The following is a 26,814-nucleotide window of genomic DNA, read 5'->3' as shown; positions in this document are numbered from 1 at the left end:
GGGAACCCCTTGTTTTCCCTCTCCTTTAACGCTACCGAAAATTGTAAAATTGCGTTTGTTGACATAAACTTTGAAAATATCGCTTGGAAGGGAAGACATTAGAACCCAGTGTCCCGATTCTTTTCTTAGGCCTATATAGAATAACCAATTTCAAAAAATTTCCGAGGGGATTTACCTGGTTCCTCAACTCTTTCCTCATGTCCTTCCTAAGTTGCCAGTATAGAAGCCTAAAGAAGTGCCTTTTCATGCTTATAACCATAAGTATCCTTTCAAGGCACATAAAAAATGTGTCAGTGCTAGCTATATTTTACGTTTCACAATTTTCTATTTTAGAACTTTAAATCTTGATTTAGGAACTTAAAGAAAAATAGGAACTAGTGGTAGTTTAATGTCTTTGCTCGACTAATTTACAGAAGTGGGCCAAAATATTCTTTTGCGGATTGGGCCAAAGCCAGCCAGTCCGCCCCTGTATATGTGTATATATATGTCACTGTATATATATATATATATATATATATATATATACGCATATACATATTATACATATATATTAGGGTGGTCCTTATTTTTGAAATCCTTGAAAATAAATGATCCTTGCAAAATTAAAATTTTAATTCAATCCATGAATATTAACAATTGCCCCTAGGGCCCCCTTCTTTGAGTTTCGAAGACAAAATTGCGGGCTTTCTCATTTTATTTAAAAATGTTCTATCGCTTTATATTTAAAGTAATTTTGAACCTCAATAAGTGCTGCTACTTCCAGAACGACCATTCTCTCACTTTCATTCTGTAAAATTTAACATATTATAGAAGGTACATATGCACCAATGGCCTTGGGTCAAGCGTACCTCTCTTCTGCGCTTGTTCCAACCAAGTGGCAGGATAGGATTACAAACGCACTCGGGTTTTAATAGTATAGACTAGGGGATTCCGCCTCTGCTCGTTTCGCTCGTCAACACCGCTCAATGCAGCAGGTGACAATTGATAGTTTTAATGCTTTTACCCCTTTATATATCCTCAGGACATCCTGGATGTTCGGATCCTTATTTCCAGCCCCTTAAGGTATAAAGAAGTGAGACATGCGGAAAGTCAGCTGGATGTCCAGGATCTGACGGTACCAGTATTGACTTGGTAGATATTGATATTCTTTAGGAGATAGGATTAAAAATGCACAGACACGCAGATAGACGCGCACTGGTTTTAATTGAATAACGAGGTCTGTTATTGAATATGGAAATGAGCTTCTAATAACTGCATCTGTGGCGGTACATAATCGAGTAGAAATTTCTAAAAATAACGCCCTTAAACTATTTTCAGGTGGAGCCTTTTCAACCCTAATACCGGCAATACAACTCGAAGCGAAAATAGAGCCTCTCTCATATCGAGGAAAAATTGGTATTCTGAAGTTAGTTAAGAGAATGAAAAGGTGAAGTGACTTTTGGCGAATTTATAGCCCTGCCTTTCTGAAGGTTGGAATCCCAACTTACATTTTTACAGATAATGAATGAGGAGTCTATTGCTATTAACATTCCTACTAATAGACAGCCTAATAATAGTGCTTCAATTTACAAGGAAGTACACATGTGTACCAAATTTCGTTCGATTTCATGCAGTAGTTTTTGCTTTAGAGCAGCCCACGCGAAACCGGTCACACACGTACAAACACACACACAGAAGTTTTTCAAAAAATTTCAAAAAGATCTCAGCACATTTTAAAGCGTGTTAATTCGTCAAAATTTGGAAACTTGTACGAATCAAACTTCTTTCCTAAATATTAGACATCGAAGAAAGTAGTAATTAAATCAAGAGGAGACTTTTAATTTTAAAAAATACTTTTAATGTAAAACTTCTCTGACATTATTTTCTTCAGACAAGTTGAAAACATAAAATGATACATTACAAGTCACATTAATCATTTTAACACATTGAAATGCATTCAGATCACGAGGAACAATTTCCGATCTCAAATAAATAGAACAAGCACATAGTAAACAGATACAAAAGCCATATCACAACATACAATTTCTATTCAGAAACAAAAAAAGCTTTTTTTTTTTTGCAGAACTATCACCATTATTTTAGCGACTTTAAGAACATGCCTTGCGTCAAAAGAAAAATCAGTTCCAAACATTTTTCCATGTAAATTTCCATAAAGCGTTTTTTTCCCCTTTTAATTTCATAAGTTCCAAAGTAGAAGCCCAGAAACTTCAAAGAAAAGTTCTGGAACACATACAAATAATTTGATGTTTCATTCGAATTACAGCTATTCGTTTAAAAGAAGCAGCGAGTGAATTCTTGTTATGTGCAAAAGCATACCTTAATGCCGTACTAAACATCACGACAACATGTTCGACGTATCGTCCAATTATCAATAAGGTTCTCCAGAACTAATCAAGCCTACTTTCCCACTTATTACACTTAGTTTACTCAACAGCAACCTTCAGTGCAACTGGGAAAACAGCGCTCTTTTAATGGAATTTTAGATTTAGCGAACTGTACAGGTTGTTCATACAGTCTTGTTCTCATAAAAAATTTAAATTTGAAAAAAAAAAAAAAAAAAAAAACTAATTAATAACTAGCTATACATATATATATATATATATTTTTTCAGTTTGATCCTTACTTCGTCAAGTTGGTAAACTCCATTGCTACAATACCATCTAAATTGATGTAGATAGCTGTAGTATCGAAAACTGGAAATGGCATCATTGAAAGAAAAAAACTCATTGATTTCTTTTTCCGGTGGAGTTTTGACAATGACAAAGTGTCTGCACCCTAGTCCCTGATATTGTCGCACTTCCCAAACTCTCTTCCCCCCTTAAACTACATTTTGGCTACTCTATAGTGTTTGGTGCAAAGTTGAAAATCGTCTAAATCTTCTCAGAAGTGCGAAAGTTTCATGCGTAGAGAAACATTTCAGTTGAAAAAAAAAATGTTTTGAGCTAAGGATCAAAATGGAAAGAAAAAAAAAACTTTAGATCTGAAATGTTTTTTTTAAATGAATTATCTTTATCAGGCCAGACTTATAAGTATCCTGTATATTAAGAGCACAAGTTTGCTTAATTTAAGGAAAAAATCCTCGGCCCTTTCGCTTTCTGTACGACAAGGCATAGTGATAGATGAAATTTAATGGGCAATACCTATTTAAATTTTGCTAAAACAGTTAATAGGAAATTTTATTTGACTTCATCAGATTGTGTCAATCGACTAGTATTCTGATTTTAAATATCTCCCATTTGAAGTGCACAGAGAAAAAAAGGCGAGAGGTCAATCTTTCTAATGTTGAAGAAAACTGCATTTTATAATTCAAAACTACAATATTTCTTCATTGTACAGAAACACTTTTGGATGATTTTTCGCTTAATCCTTCTCTTTTCAAACTAGTTTTAAAGTGCAGCAAATTTCTACTCAACTAATACTCAATCTGCGGCTATACTGAACTCAACTCGAACAAGAAATGACATGTAACCTACTTTCTCTGTGCTCTTCATTTTATAATAGAAAGGAATGTTTTTCGATACGTTCAAGACGCAAAGGCGCAGCCAGAAGCAATATTCGGGGTGGGTTCTTCCCATCCTATATTAGTTACCTAGATTACTACAAGGTATTATGTTCTAAATTGCTGTGATTTTCATCTTCGTGACAGGGCATCAGTGGAAAATATTCATTTTAAATTCAATGTAAATTTTACCATTGCGAGGGTAAAAAAAGAAGGTAACACCTTTTAAAGGCGCAACGTTTTTCTGCTTCTTTTTAGCTGTTTTCAAAGTTATAAAATTGTATTTGGCAGGAGGACATTAATGAAACTTATGTCTAAAAATCAAGAGTTTACCACTAGCAAAATACATTTAAAATTTTCATATCTGCCTTTGTTTGTGGAAAAATGGGGCTATTGTGGTGCAGTACCACAAACATCTTCAAATAGACATACAATGCAGCCACTCGCTTACCAAATGTTAAGTTATTTGATCTTAAATATAACTGACAATTTTACAAAAATACAACCACATTTTCAACTGTTTTTATGGTACGATGAATTAAATCAGTTGAAAATTATAGCTGTAAAGCGAGATGAGAAAGGACGTTCTTTTGATTATAGGAAGATAATGCCACTAGGAAAAGCTAACAAAGGTCATTGAGTTGATTTTTCTGAAAGTGAAATGAAGTTTTTAACGTTAATGGGCATCATGAGCTTAACAGGAACAAAACAAAACAAAGAGCATCTTGATCATAAAAAACATTATCTGAAGTTTATATAAGCTATTGAGAAGTTCATATTATGCATATGGTAGCGATACAGTTGAGCGGTAAGCGATTAAATTTTGGTGCTAGGGAAGTCAGAATTAATTGAAAAGATAAGACCACAAGATTCCATTCTTTAATCGCTTGCTGGTATCGATATCCAGTAGATGAACAGAACAGTTGAAGAATGTCCATACTTGGTTATAAAGTTGGTTCAGCCCAGCAACATTATAATACCCAATCAAGATTGTTCATTTGATTCATAAATAAATCCAAAGACTCGTTTTCGAGTAAGTCATTAAATCCCCAGCATCAAGGATAAGCAGATTGATAATCGTTATACAAAGGATTTCTCGTTCCTTCGCCCAGTTCCGCAGCAAAAGGAGTCTCAAGAGTTTTGGCATTCTTTTTGCCACGGGCAGTGGTGCCGCTACTCGATGCGTTGTCCAGATCTTTGAACATGGTGAACACTGTCGACAAAGAGTCTGCATATGACAATGGCTTGTGTGGGAATCCCCCGTACTTGTGGATAGTGACCAGTTGTGGTCCAAACACGCCAAGAAGAACGACCAATGCTGTTGCCATTAGGGTGGAAGGTGCTGCAATGTTTCTGCTGGCAGCATCCGGTAGCAGCCAACAAGCTATATCCCACGAAAGAAATATCATGAGACAGGAAAGGGAGGTGATTATCAAGCTTCGACTTTCTGGCTGGTTGTAAGGAATCCTGAAATACAAGAGAAATGAACAAAATGAAGTCTCTTTTCATTATTGCTTATCACAGTAAAAGGTGGGCAAAAGAGTCCGCGTAAACTTACAGAATCTTGCAAATGGAAAAAATAGCCGAAAAACTTTTTGCGGAGTTAGAATTGGTGCGTCACGGATTTTTTTTTCATGGCAGGAGATAAAACGACTGTAAAAACTGCCGCTAGAATGCGCTACTACAAGTGACTTTGTTGGAAACACATAAATGAGAAGTTACTAAGGAATCTGCAACTAGTTAGTGTATAATTTAACAGGTGGTTTATTAGGAGCACAAATTCTAATAATCGTTCTATTTGCCGATTTTCACCGATATCACTCACATTACAGCCATCTATCGCGTTTTTTCTCTCCTGCCTTGAATTAATCCCCACGACCTAAAAAATTCTCGCAAAACAGTTTGTTACGTTTGTTATTTTTCCGGTGTACGTGAAATAAAGTTTCTTTCGACATACCGTAGAATTTTTTATATACCAAAAACTGTCATAATTTTATTTTCTGGGCATCAAGATATGAAATGCTCCATAAACTGAACTTTTGCTCCATTGCAATTTATTTATTTTTATTAATTTCTATTTAACATTTTACCAATTTCAGTCTTTTAGGACGACCCTGACATGAGCATCCAAGGGCAGAATGTTCTGCAATACTCAGTTAAAAGATGAAAAATGCAAGTGTTCAACAGTGATGTTAGAGAACACCTAAAACTGTCTGCAGTAGGCAGTTCACAGCCGAAAACTTTTCTTCTGCAGTCTGATAACGCGGGTTAAAACTACTCTGCAGTAAGGGTACGACTACCAGACAATTCTATTTTTCAATGTGTATGTGTAGTTGCCAGTTTAAAGCTATTTTACAGTATCCATTTAGCATTAGAAAATGTTTTGCAGTGAATGCATGAACTTCGTTGCAGAAGAAAAATTTCTCGATTCGCGTTAGTAATTCGGAAAAAAAAAAGACCCGATTAGAAACTATAGCTAAAACGAGCTTAACAGTTAAGTTTAACTGCATTCGTTTTGAACTGGTATCAAACGATTTCCTCCACATGTCTGAAGCAAGTGTTGACATACATTCTGCTTCCTTAAATCGGGGTGTTTCTCTAGTTATTCTTATTCCAAAATGATTTACTAGATTCCAAAAAACGTTCTGTCCTTATACGGTATGAATTGCTATACATCAGAATTACAAAATTAAGTTAGACGGATTATAAATGGTAGCTAGTTTCCCAAACAAAAAAATTGGTATATAAACTGGAGCATGCAGGATAAAGTGAATAAAATAAAATATATAATGATTAAATTCCGTGCAAATTTGGATGTGCTTCATAACCCCCTCAAGAAGCGGCAAATAACATTGGTAATATAATCAAGATGATATTTAAAAATAAGATTTTCAGTTCCAGAAGAACCATACACAGAAGAGAAAGGCATAAAAGGATCGGTAATCGTAAATGTCTGACGACCGTATTCATTAGACTATTTGACCGGCGATATAACAGCCCAAACTCCGGTCGAAGCCTTTTTCAACCAATAGCATGGCCACAATATGTGGTTCAGGTGTCTGAAAGGGAGTCAAATTGCCTGGTGAATACGGGCGTGAGTTAACAGCCTAGCAACAGTGTTGATTTATGTGAACTGGATGCTTACTTTCTTGTAGATACTGCAAGAGCTGTGTTTAAGAGCAACAAGAAAGCAACGTATCCTTGCGATTCCAAAATATCAATCTTCCCGATCGAACACTCTAATGCCTCTGTAGCTAAAACAGGTGGTCGAATCAACCACCACTGAGTTTCCAGGGCTACTTGGACACCGACAATGAACAACAAGGTCAGCATCTGATTGCATCGGTTAACACTTCCTCCTAGACCTAAGTTGTTCTGAGCTCTCAAGTACATGCCTGAAAAAAGAAAAGAAATGTGTACTTTAATCTTAAAAAACTGATGCGTATTACAAACATGTTTTGAATAATAAAAATTAAATGAAATTATGTGATTCTAAGAACAAATTGTGGAATTTATCTGCAGGTGGTCAGATAATATCTGACAATTACTCGTTACTATTCGCTGAAAAATAAAACGCATTTTAAATTTACATATTTGTTTCAGTGTATAAATCTTTTTTGTTGTATAAAAAGATGTCTCTTCCCCTTTTCATTTTATAATTAAAAAAATGCTATGACCAGCACTTAAATTGCAGCAATAATTCTGACTCTTTTATGTGACATGTCTGAAGTACTTCAACAACTACTTTTGTGTCTGTATTTTATGCTTCCATACATGAACAATCGAAGCTGAGTAGTCTAGTAGTAGCTCTTCGTGCTTTCGTGCCGAAGACCTGAGTTCGATACCTGGGTTAGACACGGTCGACTCAGTCTTTCATCCCCTCAGTGGGTAGATAAAATGAGTACCAACTGTGCCTGCGAACTTAAGATTGGGAGTTCCGTGTTCGGCTGACCAGAACATCTGCCTTTGCACCCCACATCCCTAGGTCTTCAAAACTGAGATGGGTACAATAAGTCTTTTGCACCAGAAATTAGTTTAGTTTACATGACCAATAAATGGCGAAGTGTAATCGCTTGAAAATTCCTTAATAACAATTTTTATTTCGAAATTTGCAAGAGGTTTCAAATTGAGCTGGGCAGAAAACTCAATTTGAAACTTTTCTGCTAACTCTAAGCTAAACTCTGTTTACCTTAAAAGTTGAATGTTAACCAACTTTCCAGTTTTTTGGAGCATTAAACTTTATTAAGTCTTTAAAAACTTCAAATTCCATAAATCGCTATCGGTTCAAGTGGAATATATCACAGTAGAACCTCTAATTGACTAATTCCCTAAATTGACCGAAATTTTTATTGATTGAGCGCTTATAGTATATTTTTAGTGAAGATAAATATCACTATATTTACCACCTTTTAAGAGTCATTTTTTTAAAAAACTGGACAAAGTGAATGGGGGCCTGATAGTTGAAAACTTCAATTTTCCTGAAACTTTCAGGATATTTTACTAGTATTGTGATAAGAAAAAATGTAGCTTCTTTCCTCACAAATTTGGCTTGTTGACCCTCGAGTGTAGGTCAAAGTTTAAGGTCGTGAAAAAAAAGAGCTTTATATATGATTGCTTTGCTTCAAAAGCAATGAGTGAATCAAGCCAATTCTTTTAAATGTAGATACTAATTGATACTAGGTACATTCTAGCATAACTATTTTGGTGACTCACTTATGGCTTTGAGGGCAAAGGACAGTTGAAAATGCAGCTTTTAAAACATTTTTTTGCCTTGTTTGGGCCTGGATATCTGCTAAAGCCGTGAATAATCCTCGGAAATAAGTGTATGATTAACCGCTCACCACAGTATAGTACTATAAAAGCCATAAAGTAGCATTGGTTCCTCTTGGCTTAGGTAGTTAAACGGTCTCAGAGTCGATAATTTTTTTTTTAAATGACCAAGTTTAGAGGAAAATAACTTTGTGCGCGACAGGTCAACAACTTTGGGACACAGCTGTAGTTATATTCCGAGTGGTGTAGTTTAAGGTTCAGGTTAGAAATCCATGGCAACTAATGAAATTTTTTAATTACGCGATCTCAAAGTTGATAATTTGAAACAAAAAGAATCCAAGTGTTAGGTCAATTGCTCTAAAACGCCTTAGTCAATAACTTTGAGCAAGAGCTGTAATTATACTCTACGTGGTACAGTTTTAGACTCATGTCAGAACACCATGAGATATAATCATCTTACTTAACTAAACAGTCTCAAAAATGATGATTTCAGTATAAAAGAGCGTTTTTCCGCGAGTTTATGTGCAAGCTGCTCAAAATCTTATGAGCTCAAACTCACATAAATACTAGAACAAATTAACAGCCAAATGTACTTTAAGCTCCCAAAATGTCATGCTTCTAGCGTAATAAAATTTTCTGTAACCTTGACCACAACATGGCAATTCTTCTCACAATTTGATCCGCCATTTTGGATTATTATATTGTGGAGATCCTAGATCATCAAAACTTGCATAGGTTAGTTTCAAAGACCTTTCTACATCCAGTGGCGGATTGGTTGACAAAATCGACCCTGGCATTAGGAGATGTAGCGGCCCCATAGTTCTTATAGATATTAAATTTTACCTAACGATTGGGATATCACTTAAATATGAGGAAATTATTCTTAACAACTATACATGTTTTATTTAAACAAAATTTAACAGATAGGAACACTTCTGCGCTTTAATGGTGAAAAAATTGATACAGTATTAGATAAACCTAATTTTGGGGGAAAATTGTGATTGTAATTGTCCATTTAAGTATTTTTATAATGCCCGGAACTTGACTGAATATTTCCGTAATGATAACACTGCTTGGCTAGTATGTCCTTTCCTGCAGTCATAACAAGTAACTTAATTGCCCTGTTTTATGAAACTGATCTAGCGATGTTCATGGGTGAAAGACTAGGGCCGTCTTAGAACGTGATGAGTCCCTCGACACAAACATACATTACTGTGAACTGTCACAAACATTCCCTTTTTTAAACTGCCATACCCTGACGACCCCCAGACTCGATGCGAGGTCAAAAACCTGGTAAGAGGGGTCGGGTACGAATTTGGAAGGCCCTTAATGTTTTTTCAAACGCATGTATCAATACAAAGAGACAGAGACTAGACTTAGCTTTCTGGTTTCTGGGGGTCATTTAAGTATTAGCAATATAAAACTTAATGGAAAGATTAACATTCAAACTGAAACGGGGGGTCCTGGGGGTTTCTCCCTCGGAAAATTTTCGAAATTGTAGTCTTAAAAACTCAATTTTAGACAATATTTGGTGATGTTAGGGGAGCGTAGGATCAAGGTTTCTCCTGCTGCAATTTTAAGGAAGTGGAAATCCAAAAACAGAATTATAAATTATCTTCGAATATATGGTATGAAGAGCGGTTCCGGGGGCTCTTCTCTGAAATTTTTAAAAATATATTAGCTCTGAAAACGTAGTTTCAGAAGATCTTCGGCAATTTTAAGTCGAGATAAATTCCGAGGTCATCCACCAGAAGAATTTCAAATCGAAGTCTTAAAAGTTTTTTTTTTTTTTTGGTAAAGACTGGGCACCGTCAGTTACTCGAAAGTTAAGTTCCAAAAACGAAATTTTTGCTGTCCTTCAGTGATATTAGGAAAAGGAGTTTTCAGGAGGCTCACCCCGGAAAAATTTCGAAATTGAAGCACTAAAAACGAGATTTAAAACGTTCTTCATTGATGATGCCGACAGAGAGCCGACAGCACTTTCTCAGAAAATTTTTGATACTGTTAATTTAAAAACAGTTTTAGACCATCTTGGGAATGTTAAAAAAATGGGAGAGGTTTGAGTACTTTCCTCCAACAAATTCTCGAAACTGGAATTCCATGTTATGGCGGAAGTGGATTGGGCTGTTCTCTTATAAAGTTATTCAAAATTGAAGTCCAAAAATTTAAATTTTACGCTATCTTCGATGATATTATGAGGGGGGGGGGGGGGTCTGGGGACCACCGGAATTCTTTCGACATTGGTTTTTATTAATTTATTTTCTTTTAAACTGAGGGACCCGAAACCGTGAGTTTGTACAGCGTACAGAATACTTTATGTTTCGTCAAAAAATGTTTGAAACTAACATTTCGGCGGCCTTTGGCATTTGATTTGATAATCTCAATAATGTAGAGTCTTTCATGCTCCTCAATGGTATTTTAAAATTGCATTTTTTAAAATAAGTTTACGGAAAAAAAATATTTTGTCACTTTTATTCCATTGTTATAAATAGGGTCGCCAAGAGCAAAAGCGGATCCGGGAAAAAAAATGACATAGGTCAATTTTTTCACAGCCCCCTTCTACAACTTTCACCATTAGGATATTTTACCCTCTGCACAAGCTCAATTCTGAGACGGGCTCCTATTCTCCAACTAAGCTGACCATGACCTCACAACGGTCCTTGTTGTAAATTGCATTTTATAGCAATTGTGAATTGTCATTTATAAATGAAAGTGTCAAAGAGACCAAAAGTATTTTAACTTTTTACGACCGCTAAGGTTTCACTGTTTCTTTTTTTTTAAATTAATTAATGTATTTTTTACTGCACCACTAAAAATACATTAGCAGTCCCAAGGCCCGCCTAACTAAAGGTGAGGCCCTAGGTCCACATTAACTTGGAGGCCCACATAACCTAGGCACGCTGCTTCATCTAAAGTTTGAAGATGGAAGCAAAAAGCGAAAGTGTGCGACAATTTAAGAAAAGGTAAGAATTCTTGATACGCTTGAACAACTAGAAACTGCGCCGAAGGTAGCACGACAAGTAGGTATGAGTGAATCTTTCACACGTATAGTTAAAAGTCAAGAGAAGGCGATCCGTATAAGTCCAGACACCAGACCTTAGTTTTAGTATGAAGCTCGCAGAGTAGTTTTTAAGCACAATGCAAACAATATGAAATTGGAATCTGCTCTTGTATTGTAGATTATAGAGAGCTTGAAAGAGGGGTGTTGTCATAGATGTAAATGTTATAAAAGTAAATGCGAAGCTGCTGTATTTAAAAATATATTAGGATGACGATCAGAGATTGCGCAGCATAAATTATCTTCACTTTTTAAGATATAAATGTAACTTATTGTATCTACTATATACTACTCCTACAGTGCAATGCTTTGTTATTACTACATACGGTATGTACCGTACTGTTTTATTTTTATGTCTCTCTCTCCCATTGATCATTGACTTAATGCATCGTAACAGTATTGTTACAAATTCTGTAAATAGTAATTATTGTAGGAACGTAGCCTGTAAATAGTTTCCCGTAATGAATATACAACCCTTTTTTTCATTCGGCTAAAGTATACGACCCCTATTTTCTTTCTTTTCATCGATAACGGTCTACTACTTTACAGAAGCGTGTGGAATATTTGAGAAATTTCTTTTCGGTGTATTTAAGCCGTTAGCGATGGATAATCAGTGAGTTTCGATTGATATTTCGAACTGAGAAGATTTTTGCTCTGTTTATAGCGAGGCATTTCGCTGTGTTGTTTTCGTATTTGGAAGTAAATACGTGTGTAAACGTTGAGTTTACGGTGTTGTGTGATAATTGCTTAATTGCTGATGAATAATTTAGCAGTTGTTGAAGATCTTTCCTGTACATAGTGTAAATAAATTTCCTGTGTTTTTATCAAGAACTGTGTTTTTATCAAGAACTGTGTCTTCATTTCAAGAAAGTGGAAGTCGCACCGAATCCGTTACAATTTGGCGCCCAACGTGGGGCTTGTACTGCCCGGGACGTGCAGTCCTTGGGAAGGGGGCAATGTTACAAATTCTGTAAATAGTAATTATTGTAGGAACGTAACCTGTAAATAGTTTCTCGTGATGAATATACAACCCTTTTTTTCATTCGGCTAAAGTATACGACCCCTATTTTCTTTCTTTTCATTGATAACGGTCTACTACTTTACAGAAGCGTGTGGAATATTTGAGAAATTTCTTTTCGGTGTATTTAAGCCGTTAGCGATGGATAAACAGTGAGTTTCGATTGATATTTCGAACTGAGAAGATTTTTCTCAAATATTCCACACGCTTCTGTAAAGTAGTAGACCGTTATCAATGAAAAGAAAGAAAATAGGGGTCGTATACTTTAGCCGAATGAAAAAAAGGGTTGTATATTCATTACGGGAAACTATTTACAGGTTACGTTCCTACAATAATTACTATTTACAGAATTTGTAACAGTATTTTATGTTGAATAATGCAGCTTTTTTTTAAAAAATACGGTAATAAAAAAATTCAGCTCTTTTTGTAAGAAACGGTAATATATAGTTAAAACATGGTCTATAAAACAGTTTAAAAGGTGTTTAAAAATGTCTAAAATGACTGGGTATGTTAACAAAAAAATCATATACACAACACTTTTCCACAACGCGAAATTTCGATTTACGCGAGGAGTCTTGGAACGCATCCCTCGCGTTAGTCGGGATCCGACTGTACTTAGTAATAAACTTTTATAAATAAATAAATTTATTAATTAAGACTCAAAAGTAAAAATATAAATATAACGTCAAAAAAAAAAAAAAAAAAAAGCAGAGATTTGTTAGACAATAATAAAAGATGCGAGTGAAATGTGCATAATATTTATATCAGAGTGATTCCACGTCAACAGAACTCATTTTTCAAACTGTCCCCGTTTGGTCCTCCCCGAATGGGATGAAATTTTATAGTGACGTAGAGATGTCTTTAAAACTACCTGATGCAATTTTTCAGTTTCCGGGATTCGAATCCCGCATCTAGGATCTCCAAAATATAGTGCTCCAAAATGGCGGATCAGCTTTGTGAGAAGAATCGCCATGTTGTGGTCAAGATTACAGAAAATTTTATTACATGGAAGCATGAAATTTTGGGAGCTTAAAAAACATTTGGCTGTTGTTTCGTTCTAGTATTTTTGTGAGTTTCAGCTCATAAGATTTAGAGAAGCACGCATATAAACTCGTTAAAAAAAGCTCTTTTATACTGAACTTCTCATTTTTGAGACCGCTTAATTAAATAAGATGATTAGATCTTATGGATTTCTGACATGAGTATAAAATTACACCACGTAGAGTATACTAACAGCTCTTGCTCAAAGCTATTGACTCAGCTGTTTTAGAGTAATTTGCTTAACACTTTGATTCTTTTTGTTTCAAATTACCAACTTTGAGATCGAGTAATTAAAAAAGTTGTTTAGTTGCTATGGTTTTCTGACCTGGACCTTAAATTACACCACTTGAACTATAACTAAAGCTGTGTCCCAAAGTTGTTGAACGTCGCGCGCAAAGTTATTGACCTCTAAACTTTGCCTAAAAAAAAAAAAAAAATCATCGACTTTGAGATCGTTTAATTATAGTGCAGCTCTGGTTAGTTGAAATGTGATCTTGACTATGTTTACCGGTTTTAGGGGAGTTTAGTGAAAAACGGACGCGTTATTGGCTCGGATTTTAGTTAGAATATTTTTAAATAACTACTAAGAAAGTTTCTCAACTCAACTTAGCGCCAATTACCCCTTCTATTTTCCGAAACAGAAGAAAACATTGTCAGAGTCGGAGCTCAACTTCTCAGAACCTCACAATACTAAAGCCAAGAGAAACCATTGCTACTTTATAGCTTTCTTAGTACTATAGTGTGGTGAGTAGTTAATCATATATTTATTTCCGAGGGTTACTCACGGTTTTAACAGACATCCAGGCCTGAACAAGGCAAAAAAAAGAAAAAAAAAGTAGTAGTTTCAATTGACTTTTGCCTTCAAAGCCGTGAGTGAGTCACCGAAATATTTGTGCTAGCATGTACCTACTATTAAGTAGTATCCACATTTAAAAGAATTGGCTTGGATCATTCATTACTTTTGAAGTAAAGCAATCATATATTTAACTCTTTTTTCACGACATTAAACTTTGACCCCTTTTCTAGGACAAACAAGTCAGTTTCTTAAAAAAAAAGAGAAACTCCACTTTTTCTTATCATAGCACCACTAATACATCCTGAAATTTTTACTAAAATTGAAGACATGAACTATCAAAAGTGTCCAGCTTAAAAAAAAAAGACTCTTAAGTTGTGTGTTCATCACTCATAACTGTATAAACTGTAACTCCCGATGTTAATCTACTCTCTGTAAACTTGACTATTTATTTTTTACTTTTTTTCTGTTTATTGAAAAATCTCTCCATGCGGGGAGTCTCTTTTGGGAGTTTTTTTCATCTGTTTATGCCTTTTTTTTCAAACTCCACCAAGCTTGGCGTGCAGTGTCTCATTGTCTATTTCAGGTGTGAAATTAGATTATTAAAAACGGAAAAAAAAAAGCAGCTCCCACCGCATTTTACGTAATGGGGGGGGGGGGTCATTCATTTTTGCAACATGCGTCAGTCGGAAAGCGAACAATTTTACAAATGAGGCACTGAAAGTCCTGCCCTTGAAAGCCTTTCGATCATGGCATCATTCAGGCATCCAAAATTCAATATCGAGCTCAACTCCTGTAGTGGGTTACCTTGAAAGCGCAAGCATTAGGTCTGTCTGCAGTAGCAATTTCACCAGCTGCATCTATTAATGCACTGGATGCTATTTAAATAGTTTGATATTACTCAACAGAAGGACCGATCATCTTCTCTGACTCAAAATCAGCATTAGAAGACATATGCAAAGGAGAAACAAACTTAACTCAAAGCACAAACAACCGTCTGAGACAAATAAAATGATTTTGCACTCTACGGTGGATTCCCGCCTATGTCGGAAAAACGAATGTGCAGACGTTCTTGCTGAAAAAACCCGAAATTTGGATCAGACTCACCTCATCACCGCTGAAGACGCAAATGCAGTTGCCAAGAGCAAACTTTTTCAGCAACCTTTCAAGAAGCTTTCTATTCCAGACCTCAACTGTGCTAGGGGCCTTTCATCCATAATAGCAAGACTCCGCAATGGGAAAACTTGAGAAATCTTCATACCCATTTCAAGGGCATGAAGATTTCTCAAGACAAGACCGGATTATACCCGATTTGCAAACACTGTCCCTATATTTAATTAACGCCCGAACACTTTTTAAACTGTCAAGTCATCCAAGTTACACTTTTTAGGCTTGGCTCGCCACCAGAGAATATCTTATATAGCCTTCTTGCACAAAAACTCACAACATCCATTCTCCAAATTTTTGGAAATGTTTAGAACTTATTGCGATTTTATAGACAAGACCACAATAACTAGATTAACTAAGAGTTTCTTTTTCTATTAGTGGGCTCAAAGATTAATTAAAAATATAAATAAGAACATGCTTATTTAAAACACTAGAAAGCATCTTACCTTTCAGAAGAAGGCATCCATAACAGAAAGCAAGGCTCACATTTGGCATTAATCTTTGCAGTCCGCAAAGAAGAGCTGATGGTTTCCACGTATAAAGAGCAGCTGCTAAATAGAGGCAAAGTAAAGATACTAGTTGCGTCCCGGCCAAGCAGCAGTTTGTTTTCTTCAGCGTCCCTTCGCAAGCTTTTACCATGAGGAATACGAGGACGTACAGGGTAATCAATATGAGGATGCCGCAGACGCCTAGTACAGACAAAGCCCAGGGACGTCCTAGCCACGCTGATACGTGCCGGCCATGCGCAGCACGGATTACTTTCACGTCTTCCGTAGAAGTCGGTGAAGATTTTGGTACGTTGGGTATTTGGTTAGGAGAAGGTTCTGAAATGAAATAAAAATCATTTAGCAAAGGAGAATCACAGAACATTTGATCAAGCAATAGCTCAGTCAAAAGTTTAATCGCATTTGCATTTAGGGGCATATCCTAATAGGTATTTACACTTTCTTTCTTTGATAAATAAACGCTGAGTATAGCTGTTAGGTATTTGCAAACTTGAATTTATAGCTTCGTAAAGTTATAACAAAGACAGACTGAGCTAAGCTATCTTTCATACGCATTTTGAACAATATTTCTGTATCTTAAAGCTAGAATAACTTAAGACACATTGTCACTACTTAGCAAGAGAGCGTAAAAGTTCGTCTGCTGTATACAAAGGCTGGGACTCGCGCTCTTGCAACGCTGGTAAATGATAATAAAGGATTTTATTTTTTTATTTTAGAATTATATTGTTATGGCTCAGTATGGAATGCATAAACATTAGTAATAACCTAAAAATCGCCATCTTTGGACTTATTTAGTCTGGCCGTGAGGTCCAGTTTTCAGAATTCAAACTTTATTTTAGACACATGTATAACTTATAGTAACCATCCATTTATTGTCTCGACGATAACAAGACATAGTTAAACACTAGTATGTTGAAATGTTCGGTAGAGTTTCGGAAGGTTTTAAGGAAACAATGACGATACATATGCAATCAGAAACTGAAAATGAGTATTAATGAGTTCATTACGTTTTTACTTAAACAGTATTAGGACTATCTATACATCAAAAACAGAACACAAGACCTAAAATAAAGATTTCGGTTTATAACTTCTGGATTCATCGGATGAAAACACTCAAATAAAGGTTCAGTACTTATAATGATTTTTTTTTCATGTGAGCCCTCTAATAAATATCTAAAGCAACTAAGATTTTTTTTAAGGAGGGGGAGGGGTGAGGCAACCTAACTAGTGAAAATTGCGTTCCAAAAGGGAAGCACTGAACAGTTTGATTGAATCAAAAGTCTCCAACATTTTTGACTTATTATCAAAGAGAATTTCATAGTAGGCTGGGGAGGAATGAAATTTCTCTTTATTTTACCGAACGATATTCGAAACTGAATTAACATTGCAGAGAGTTAGGAATTAGCAATGATTTTTGAGAAAAGATTGTTTTACAGGAGTTGAAAACTAAAAAGAGTAATGGCTATTAATGTTATATTGTGCACAAACTCAAAGGAGTCTGAAAATAGTATGTATGTCATTACAGATGGATTTATCGTTGTATCGAATATCGCTGCAGCGAGGTTTTACTGTATCAATTTATTATTAAAGCATTGGTTAGCGGTTAGCTGCAAGGAAAAAAGAATTTCAAAATAAAAGCCGAGTGCATTTCAATATATCTGCTGGTTATTGAATCTCCTTCATTTCCATATTTCTAATGGTTAATGATGATGTCTAATGGATATCTTTTGATTAAAGATAATGTGTGTTAATGTGTGTGCTATAGATTTTTTTTCTGGAGGTTACTAGAGCAACTGATGTCAAATAATGATTCTCATGTCAGTGTATTCAATAATTACTGCAAAATTGAACGTTACTGACGCCTAGCGGACATTTACAATCGTCATAGTTTTTCACTTATTAAAAACTATCAGTGTCAGAACGACGTTCTTCCCCTCACGCCATCGCCAGTGCCGTGGACAGTTATAATCTTAGCCATGCAGACTCCTCATGGTAAAACCTATGGCTTCATGTTAAAAAGTGAAGATTGAGGGAGATAAGTACCGTGAAAAGTTATCATGTATCTCTAAATGCTGTTAACACATTGCGAATGATGTAATTACATTTAAAAGTTACATTGGCATTACTAAGGAAAATTTGGAATTGTAGACAATAGTGTAATAAATTTTCTCAGAATTAAACTGCTGTAATAGTTCTTTATAAAATAGACCCATAACTTCCTACAATGCATCGCTATATTAAAAATTAATATCGGATTCATAATATAATACTAAAAGACACAGGAAAACATGTCAAAAAAGCGGATATATCAGTATAATTAATTCTAGGGGATTAATTAAAGACTACTGCAGTTGCAAAAAAAAAAAAAAAAAATCGGATATTTCGGACTTGAATTGAAAAGATCCTTATCAGTCCTGAATCTCATGAACACTAATGGAAGGGCAGATGTGTTATCAATTTTGAAAAGTATTTATAGTTGTGGCAAACCGAACCCTGCAGCGTCGTAATGCTGTGATTAGGATCTGCGCAGCCGTCCCAATGCTGCCAAGCCAGGTTAGGTTTGCCTCTACTATAGTGAAGGATAAAATATCATTATGACTCAAATGCTTTCACCTGCTCTGTAAGCATCGTTGAGTCTGGGCTCATGGTGACTGGTCAGAGAAATGGACCTCATATTAGAAGATGATGAATCTCTGCTTTCGCCTCTGTACGAGGGTCCGATGATGACGACATCTCTTCCCTCCTCTAACTCACGGTGTGTAGATGAACGGTTGCCTCCGATATTCTGTAAATCTTCTTCATGGACGGCAACCACTAAGTCGATGTCACTCTCAAGCCCTCCAGAAATCGGGCGGGGGGTTATTTCAATGATCTGGGGGAAATTCAAAATTATATAGATCTTGATCATGAAAGTATTTCATAGAAATTGCTCTTACTGTATTGGTTTATGTAATTTCTTTTCAACCTTTTTGCTAAAAGGCTACATTAGCGGTCGCCGCCGGCCACAGGGCGACTAAATGGAAAAAAAAAAGTTACTAAAAAAATTACCTTTCACTTACTCTCCATTTGATTTGCCACCTCAAAAAAGCATTATATGACCTTAAAATGTACAAAAGACAACAAGTATATTGGTAAAACCTTTTTCCGCCAAAGTCTAGAGCAGCATTTAGGAGCAAAGTTTAAAACATATATATACTGCACTAACTAATGTATTTGGTATTATGAATTTAAAAATTATAGTTTAGCAAATTTAAGCAGAAAAAAAAACTAGACTCTATTTCAAAACAGTGGCTACTAATGAAATTTCTTCTACCTACCACTGACGACTCAAATTTCCAGTTTGTACTTTCAGCATTCGTAGGCGAATGTGGGGCAAAGTGAAATGGTTAAGATGACTGAGTTTTTTCAAGATGAACAAATTGGAAGTTTGTTTTGAAAATTACAGTACATAAATAAAGAGCATTCTATTTTATGATAAAACTTGCGTTGAAACAGTATTTTTATTTTTTGTCAGTAAATTCGAGGTTAAAAAAAAAAAAAAAAAAGTGGAGAAATTTCATTTTTTTTTTCATGGGGCAAAGTGAAAATAAAATATTTTTCTAATGAAATATTTTCTATTCGATTGTGAAACATATTTTTGATCAAAAGAATCAGTAAATAAAGAGCTGAAAAGATAATGAAACAGAAGGGGTGCAAAGGACGGATTATGTAGCACAATTAGACATTCAAGCATTGAACCAACTTTGAAGATAAGACCTGCTAAGCTTAAGAAGTTTGACACGAGATTCCTGAGTGAATCGCCTACAATAAGCGCACGACCCTGATAACATTTGATGTTTCTTAAGCATTAAGTGCATGGCAATAATTTTTTTGTCCAATGGGTATAACATAAGGGAAAACTTTGTAATTTAACTAAGACTTATTAGAACTATAAGAACTTTGACTTATACGAACTTCGAATTGACAAGTAGCTTCTAAAACAAAGATAAATTTTTTTAGTTTACCTTTTCTGTGGACATTTCAGTTACAGAAGTATCATCTAATATCTTCCATTCTAAATAATCTTTAGCATTGATTGGCAATACAGAGGACAGGAACTCTTTTTCTGTTGCATTCGAGGGAGTTGGATTGGGAGACGGTAGAACTCTATCTGGTTTCAGTTTAAACTTAATGTCTGGTTCTGGAGTTGTGGTTGTCGGAACAGCTGTGGATTCAGTGAAAGTGTGGCTTGTAATAGGTTGCAAGACTGTAGCATCGAGGTCCAAGCCTTCATAGTCGTTATAAGCACCAACCTATAAATAATAGTCAAACTGCATTAACCCTTATGAAGTTAATCATGAAAACTCCAATCTGCAAATTAAATTCGAATTAAAGTTAAAGATAAATAAGTACCTTTGTGCTTGAAAAGTAAAATCAGAGATAACAACGTATAACAGCAGAAGTTGCGATAAATGCAGATACCTTTTTCAGAGCTAAATAATTGTTTTTAATTGAAAAAGGGGGTTTCTTGTAACCCCGAAACACGTGTCTGCAGTAATTTGCGATCTATTGGAAAATCTTCAATATATTATAAGAACTAAAAATATTGACTAAATTATATTTTAATCATTAACATCCAGTCAAAAGCTACAACTTGTATAACAGGACAAACTTCAACCTGTACACAGTTAGGGCTGGGCAATATACCGATATACCGTCATTTATCGATATATACGTATCTGTACTACAACAATAACGATACTATTTAGATTTCTATCCGTCCGATATATAGCTTAAAAAGGAAATACGGGACGTAATTACGGAGAAATTGAAACACTGACTCAAAAAAATACATAATCTTTCATAGTTCGGTGTGATGGGTAAGTGTTTGAAATTTCAAGAAATTATATGCATTCTTCAAACAGTCATTTAATATTTATCTTTTAATTATAATGAAAGTGGAAATTAACTACGCCGTCGAAGGTCATGGTGGATTCCTTGTCAGTTTGGGGGTCTCCGGATCCCCTCCCCTTATAAAGTTTTCAAAACTTATACTACTACGATTCAAAGCGGAGCCCTTCTAAGGACCGCGTCCCTAGTTTCTGACAAAGCTGACATATCCTCTAATGGGCCCAGAAAAGTGAATGTGTGTTGGTTAAAAAAGCATCTTAATGCAACAGTTAAAAGATTAACCGACTGAGGTATTAACACGATTCATAGTTCAAATTAAACATAAACCATTGATATTGTCCGAAATAAAAGGTTTGAGAAAAATACTGAATAGAAATATGTTTATTTTAAAAAACTGAAAAGCGAAAAAATTCTAATAAGATTACTTTTGTCGCATATTTATCTAACTAGAGAGAGCGCAACTCATCTCTTTCAAACTGTAACATCTGAACGAATATAACTTGTACTTCGAAATCAAGAGGGAAAATATAAATTCCATTCATAACACACGGCACCACTTGAAACTTAAGTTTCGCTATCGCTGGCAGCCCCGAGAGAAACTGAAACTTTCTAAATTCTCTTGTCGCCAAACAAGCGGCGTATTTTAGTTCCATGCGCGAAAGTAGGGATTTTATGTAAGTTCTACGCATTTTCGAAATTGAAACATATTTTGGATGCATGCGCGAAAGTAGGGATTTTATGTAAGTTCTACGCATTATCGTATTTGAAGCCGTAATGATTACAGCAATGCGAATCAGAGCATACTTTCGAGTTTAAGTTACTTCGGTAGTACATTGCAGCTCTTTCGTTTGGTAATCTTTGATTTAGCTTGAGAGTCATCAAATACCAGAATTGAAAAAGTGGAGAAATTTTCGTATTCATTTTTCTGTTAAATTGTTTAAAAAATAATAACATTGATGAGATAATTGATTCACATGATAATATGCCTTTTGCGTCAGATTTTTGCAAAATGTGGCAGAGAGGTCCTGTATGCACAAAAATTCACGTAGGGTAGTTTTCGTTCGCAATCGGGACCCCCCCCCCCTCCCGTCGGGAGTTTGATTTTACGAATCCGTATTTCGACCGATCTGCTGAAGAAAAATTGATTGCTTTTTTAAAATCAATATTAAAAAATGTGTGTATCTTTAGAAAAAAATTAGGAAAGCAGTAGTTTTTTTTGTAATACATATTGTAACGGATCCGGTGAGATTCTTGATTAAGAATACAGGAAATTTATTTACACTATGTACAGGGAAGATCGTCAACAACTGCTAAATTAATCATCAGCAATTAAGCAAATATCACACAAACCGTAAACTCAACGGTTACACACGTATTTACTTCCAAATACGAAAAACAACACAGCGAAATGCCTCGCAATAAACAGAGCTAATACACTCTTAGCACAAATTCTCAATCGAAACTAAACTTTTTATCACGCGGGACGCTTTTATAAACATCGAAAGAAATCTCTCAAATATTCCACAAGATTCCAAACGCTTCTCGAAAATAGTAGACCGTTATCAAATTTTATCAATGAACAAAAAAGAAATAGGGGGCTCGTATACTTTAGCCGAATGTATAGGGGTTGTATATTCATTACGGGAAACTATTTACAGGTTACGTTACTACAATAATTACTATTTACAGAATTTGTAACAATATTTTAATTATGTAAATGATGATTTTTTTTAATGCAAATTCAGTTTGCGTCAGATTTTTGCAAAATGTGGCAGAGAGCTCCTGTATGCACAAAAACTCACGTAGGGTAGTTTTCGTTCGCAATCAGGACCCCCCCCCCCCTCCCGTCGGGGGTTTGTTTTTACGAATCCGTTTTTCGACCGATTTGTGCCAAATTTGGCAAAGCGGTTTTTTGATGGTGAGGAAGTGTCATAGGGTTTTTCGCCTACTCATGAGGGAAGAGGGGGGGGGGAGGTAAGTGTACGAATGCACCCCACGGGGGGGGGGGGTTCTTCCCGAGCTTCGGTTCGGTTAAGAACCATTTCACAGTATTTTGTCCAATTATAGAGTCAGTAACATGATACTTTTTTTGCTGTAACTATTTAATTTACTGTTTGATTAGCACAAAATTTTATTCTGAGTTAATCCTATCAACACATAAACTCAGGGGAAAAAAAGAATGTGCTAATCAAAGAGTAAAATAAACAGTTACGGCAAAAAAAAAAAAAGTGTCAGATTGCGAAATCTACATTTTGACAGAATACTGTGAAATGGCTCTTAAGGAACTGGTTTTGATTTTTTTTTTGGGGGGGGGGGGGCATCAATCGCTACCAGGAACATGGCGAAGTTCGCCTCAAGTCTGTTTGTTGCCTCTCAAGAAGAAGCAGGAGCATTCGCGTAAAAATGTTTATACACATGCCTATCAAATTTCAGTTCGCACGTCGTCAAAAGAGAATGCGGGATGGAGCGTTTAAAATCCTCATTAAACGAAAGACCGTATTTCGTAAATAATGTCAACCATTCCTCTGAAACTTCTTAAAAACTCCTAGTACAACATAAACAACGGTCATTTAAAATACCTGTTAGAATATCGTCAACTATCTATGAATCTTAAAATAAATTAGCTTCCTAATCGACCGGCATCAAACAAATTAGTAATCACGAAGAATTTAGTAACCAATCTTGAGGTAAACCGAGACATAGATTCGAAATCTGTGATGAAAATATTTATTTACAATGGGGTGGTTTCCTTCAGTCAAAAGTACTACTTTTAGTCATTGAAATGGATAAAATGAGCAAAAAAAAAAAAAAAAAAAAAAAAATTACATGAACATAGAAAACACTTTGATTTTCCCAACAGTTTTTTTTTTTAATTATTTTTTTTTAAATGTCCGATTTTTCAAACAAGGCGTGGTCTTTATGACGACAGAAATAATGCAATTTGGCGCATCTTTCTACTACGTTTCCACGTTATGATAATCAAGCAGCGAATTAAAATTGGGCTCTATGCTTGCTATCAACCATATCGTTACGAATACACTTGAGTAAAGATGCGAATTAAATATTTTGTACTCTGAATGGCAACATTGAATGGCATTTCATCGTTTGTGATGTCACACGACAGAAGTGTAAACAATGAAAGCGCACCAATTCAAGTAATTTTTTAAAAATATTGAACTTAAACAAATTATTTAAAAATGGTCAGATCTTATGTTTTTAAGCATGCTCTTTTAGGAAAAAATACTTTTAAAATTTTGGAACCCATTCCAATAAACTATAGAAGGCACTGGAATCTCTGGCTAATGGTTGCTTAAGGAGGTAAAACCAACAAATCCAGTAGCTTATAACCTCTTCATAAGCTTCATCAATGATAGTATTTTTTCCTCGTGTTTATGGGTCTCGTTATTAGGATTTTTTTTTAAAAATAACTTTAGCATCACAAGCTGTTTGAAACCTACGTCTTTACCCCAAAGGAATAATGAAATTTTTTTACCTCTTTGGCTAGTATCCCAAACCACTGCAAGGTGGCGTCACGATATATGGTAATATATTCAAGCTCTAGAGCTGTGAATATATTACATTATTGATTCAATCTGAAGCACAGACGGAATTTTTAGAGCCAATTTGTCCTAAAAATGCTAGATTTTGGGTGCAGTTGCTACACTTCAAAATTAAAGCATTGGTAAATGTTTTTTAAATTTTGTTACTAGTGCAAGTTTACTAATTTTTGTTCTGTTCCGTAATTTTAATATAGAAAACAGTTGGATTTGTGGAATTTTTTAGTTTTTGAATTTTGGTGAATTTACTGCTTTTAAGAGTGCTGAATCTATGTATTTCAGCTATTTTTACTACATTTGGACAGCTAAGAAATCTTAGTTATAAATGAAAAAAAAAAAAAAAAAAAACCCTGCCATTTTCATATTTGCAATTTTAATACTCTATATGAGGCGCTTCAATCTCAGGCCAACAGCTGCCGAAACAGGTAACACAAAAACCCAACCAGAAGAATTTTCAAGATTTTTTGCTTCTAGTTATCATAGTATAAAACATAGGTACAATGCTTACGTATGCTCCGTGCTCTCATGTGACACCCCCCCCCTTTCCCCTACACATTTGAAAAAAAATCGATCTTTCAAGAAAACATCGATATTGCTTGGTTTATTATCGTCATCAGCATTTTAATCTTGAGCACCATTGTTTTTCATCCCACGTCACATGTAGTTTAGAGCAACAAAAAAATATTAATGGATTAGATCTTTCGCATAAAATGCATCTGCATTGGGATTTGTCATTTGCAATTTGAGTAAGTTCATTATTTGAGCAATATGTATTCGATAATGCAAACGTTTTGACTTATTTCTAAGTAAAATTGCACATTTCCATCAAAAAGGAATGCAATTTTATTGAAGAGAGATATTTAAAAACATGTTATGAATTTCCCGTGCCGGGAAAAATTTTGTAACAAAAGCAACCCAGGCAACTATTCTACGTTTATTGATTTTCAAGTTTTATGTTCCTGCTAGTGTAAAACAATAATAACAGTAAGAATAATAATAATGAGATTTTATAGTTACAGTACATATTGTTCTTTTGATATAGCTTAGAAGCTTTATTGAAAAATAAATAGATTACTCACTTCCTTCATGTCTCCTTCTGGGGTAAATCCACGCAGGATATATCTTGCAGATATTAGGGAACCATCTTCTTTGAATTTCAAACGCTCACCTTTGAGGCTTTCTGCACCATGATCCATCATATAATCCAAACCTGTAGCAGCTCTGGCCACATAGGAACTCAGGCTCCTTCTCAAGTACAACAGACAATCTGTACCACGTCGACAGGATCTCTTCTGGACTGACTTCAAAGCAGCCGCTAGGGTCCAAATGGCTTTAACAGTTGCAGATACGTCAGAAGGACTGATGTTCGAAGAGTGGCCAACAGTGACGTTTCTGAATGTCATAGGTTGCAAAGTTGTTGGTTCAGTGTCTATATATAAGTCAGGAAACGGTGCTGGAAAACAAATTATTGTTTATTAGCTTATGTATTAGTAGTTTCCATTAAGAGACAATCATACTGTTGCAGAAATTTCGGCTTCTGCTCATACAAACGCCAAAATAATAGTACGCACGATAATTTTGCATGAATTACGAAACACTAATTGACCAGCAGTAACGAAAGCAATAAGCTTGAATATGTAGTTAAAATTAAAAAAATATATATGTTTGAAACAACATTCGATTCAGTTCCACAAACATACATTTCTACTTGCATGTAATACAATATTACTTTTATTTACGCATTAGAGATAAAAGTTATACTTATCGGGTATATAAAGTTGTAAGTAATCTGTGTAATCTGTGTATAAAAAGATATAAAGTAATCTGTGTTTAATCTATGTATATAAAGATATAAAGTAATCTGTGTACAATTTATGTATATATAATAATATATATTTATGTATATATTTTATAGATATAAAGTAATCTGTATATAATCTGTGTATAAAGATATAATTGTGATAATACTTTTATATGCGTATAATTAAGTATTCTTTTTTTTTCGTTCATCCTAAACCTGATGAAAGTTTTAGGCTAGGACAGTGAGTTTCCAACCTTTTTTTATATCAACCTCATTCCTATTTTTTTTTCATGCAAATATTGTTCTGCCCCAGTCCTCAATTTCGTAATAATCTACCTTCACAAATGCTATTTATACCCTGATGTTACAATGAAACTTAATGGGTTAGAAATACAAAATCATCATATTTTATAGAAAGTGTATTCTGTGCACTAATACACATTATTATTACTATGTTGTAATGTAGGTATTCATGGTTTTTCTTCATTAATAAAGCGTACAAAATTACTATAAAATATGTTAAAAGTACAACACTAGGGAAATTCATTAACACAACGTTAATGGGTGGGAGGGATTGTTTTTAGGTGCAATTTTTTTCCAAATCCCGTGATGTCACTGATCATTGGAAAGATAGCGCAGTTTTTTGTGCGGGTGCTCAAACGTGAATGCCGTAGCTATGACTACAGTGAAATCTCGTTACAACGACAACCACTA

At 35.0% G+C, this 26,814-nt stretch overlaps 1 protein-coding gene across 1 annotated transcript in view; it reads right to left on the bottom strand.

Annotated features, from left to right (window-relative positions):
- Nucleotides 1-1,819: 1,819 nt before the first annotated feature.
- The window catches only part of LOC129231254 (uncharacterized), a 143,827-nt gene continuing 118,832 nt past the window's right edge, over nucleotides 1,820-26,814 (bottom strand). The window contains exons 8-13 of the mRNA XM_054865536.1: nucleotides 25,379-25,752; nucleotides 19,857-20,144; nucleotides 18,466-18,724; nucleotides 15,793-16,170; nucleotides 6,645-6,894; nucleotides 1,820-4,966 (exon numbers count right to left, since the gene is read on the bottom strand). Coding sequence (XP_054721511.1) covers nucleotides 4,555-4,966; nucleotides 6,645-6,894; nucleotides 15,793-16,170; nucleotides 18,466-18,724; nucleotides 19,857-20,144; nucleotides 25,379-25,752 — 1,961 coding nt within the window. The 3' untranslated portion in view covers nucleotides 1,820-4,554. The remainder of the gene's footprint in view (nucleotides 4,967-6,644; nucleotides 6,895-15,792; nucleotides 16,171-18,465; nucleotides 18,725-19,856; nucleotides 20,145-25,378; nucleotides 25,753-26,814) is intronic.

The sequence above is a fragment of the Uloborus diversus genome, chromosome 1 (genome assembly GCF_026930045.1).
Source record: "Uloborus diversus isolate 005 chromosome 1, Udiv.v.3.1, whole genome shotgun sequence".
NCBI classification, from domain to species: Eukaryota; Metazoa; Arthropoda; class Arachnida; order Araneae; family Uloboridae; genus Uloborus; species Uloborus diversus.
Note: the sequence above shows the minus strand (reverse complement) of the source record. Positions and strands in the feature narration are given on the sequence as shown.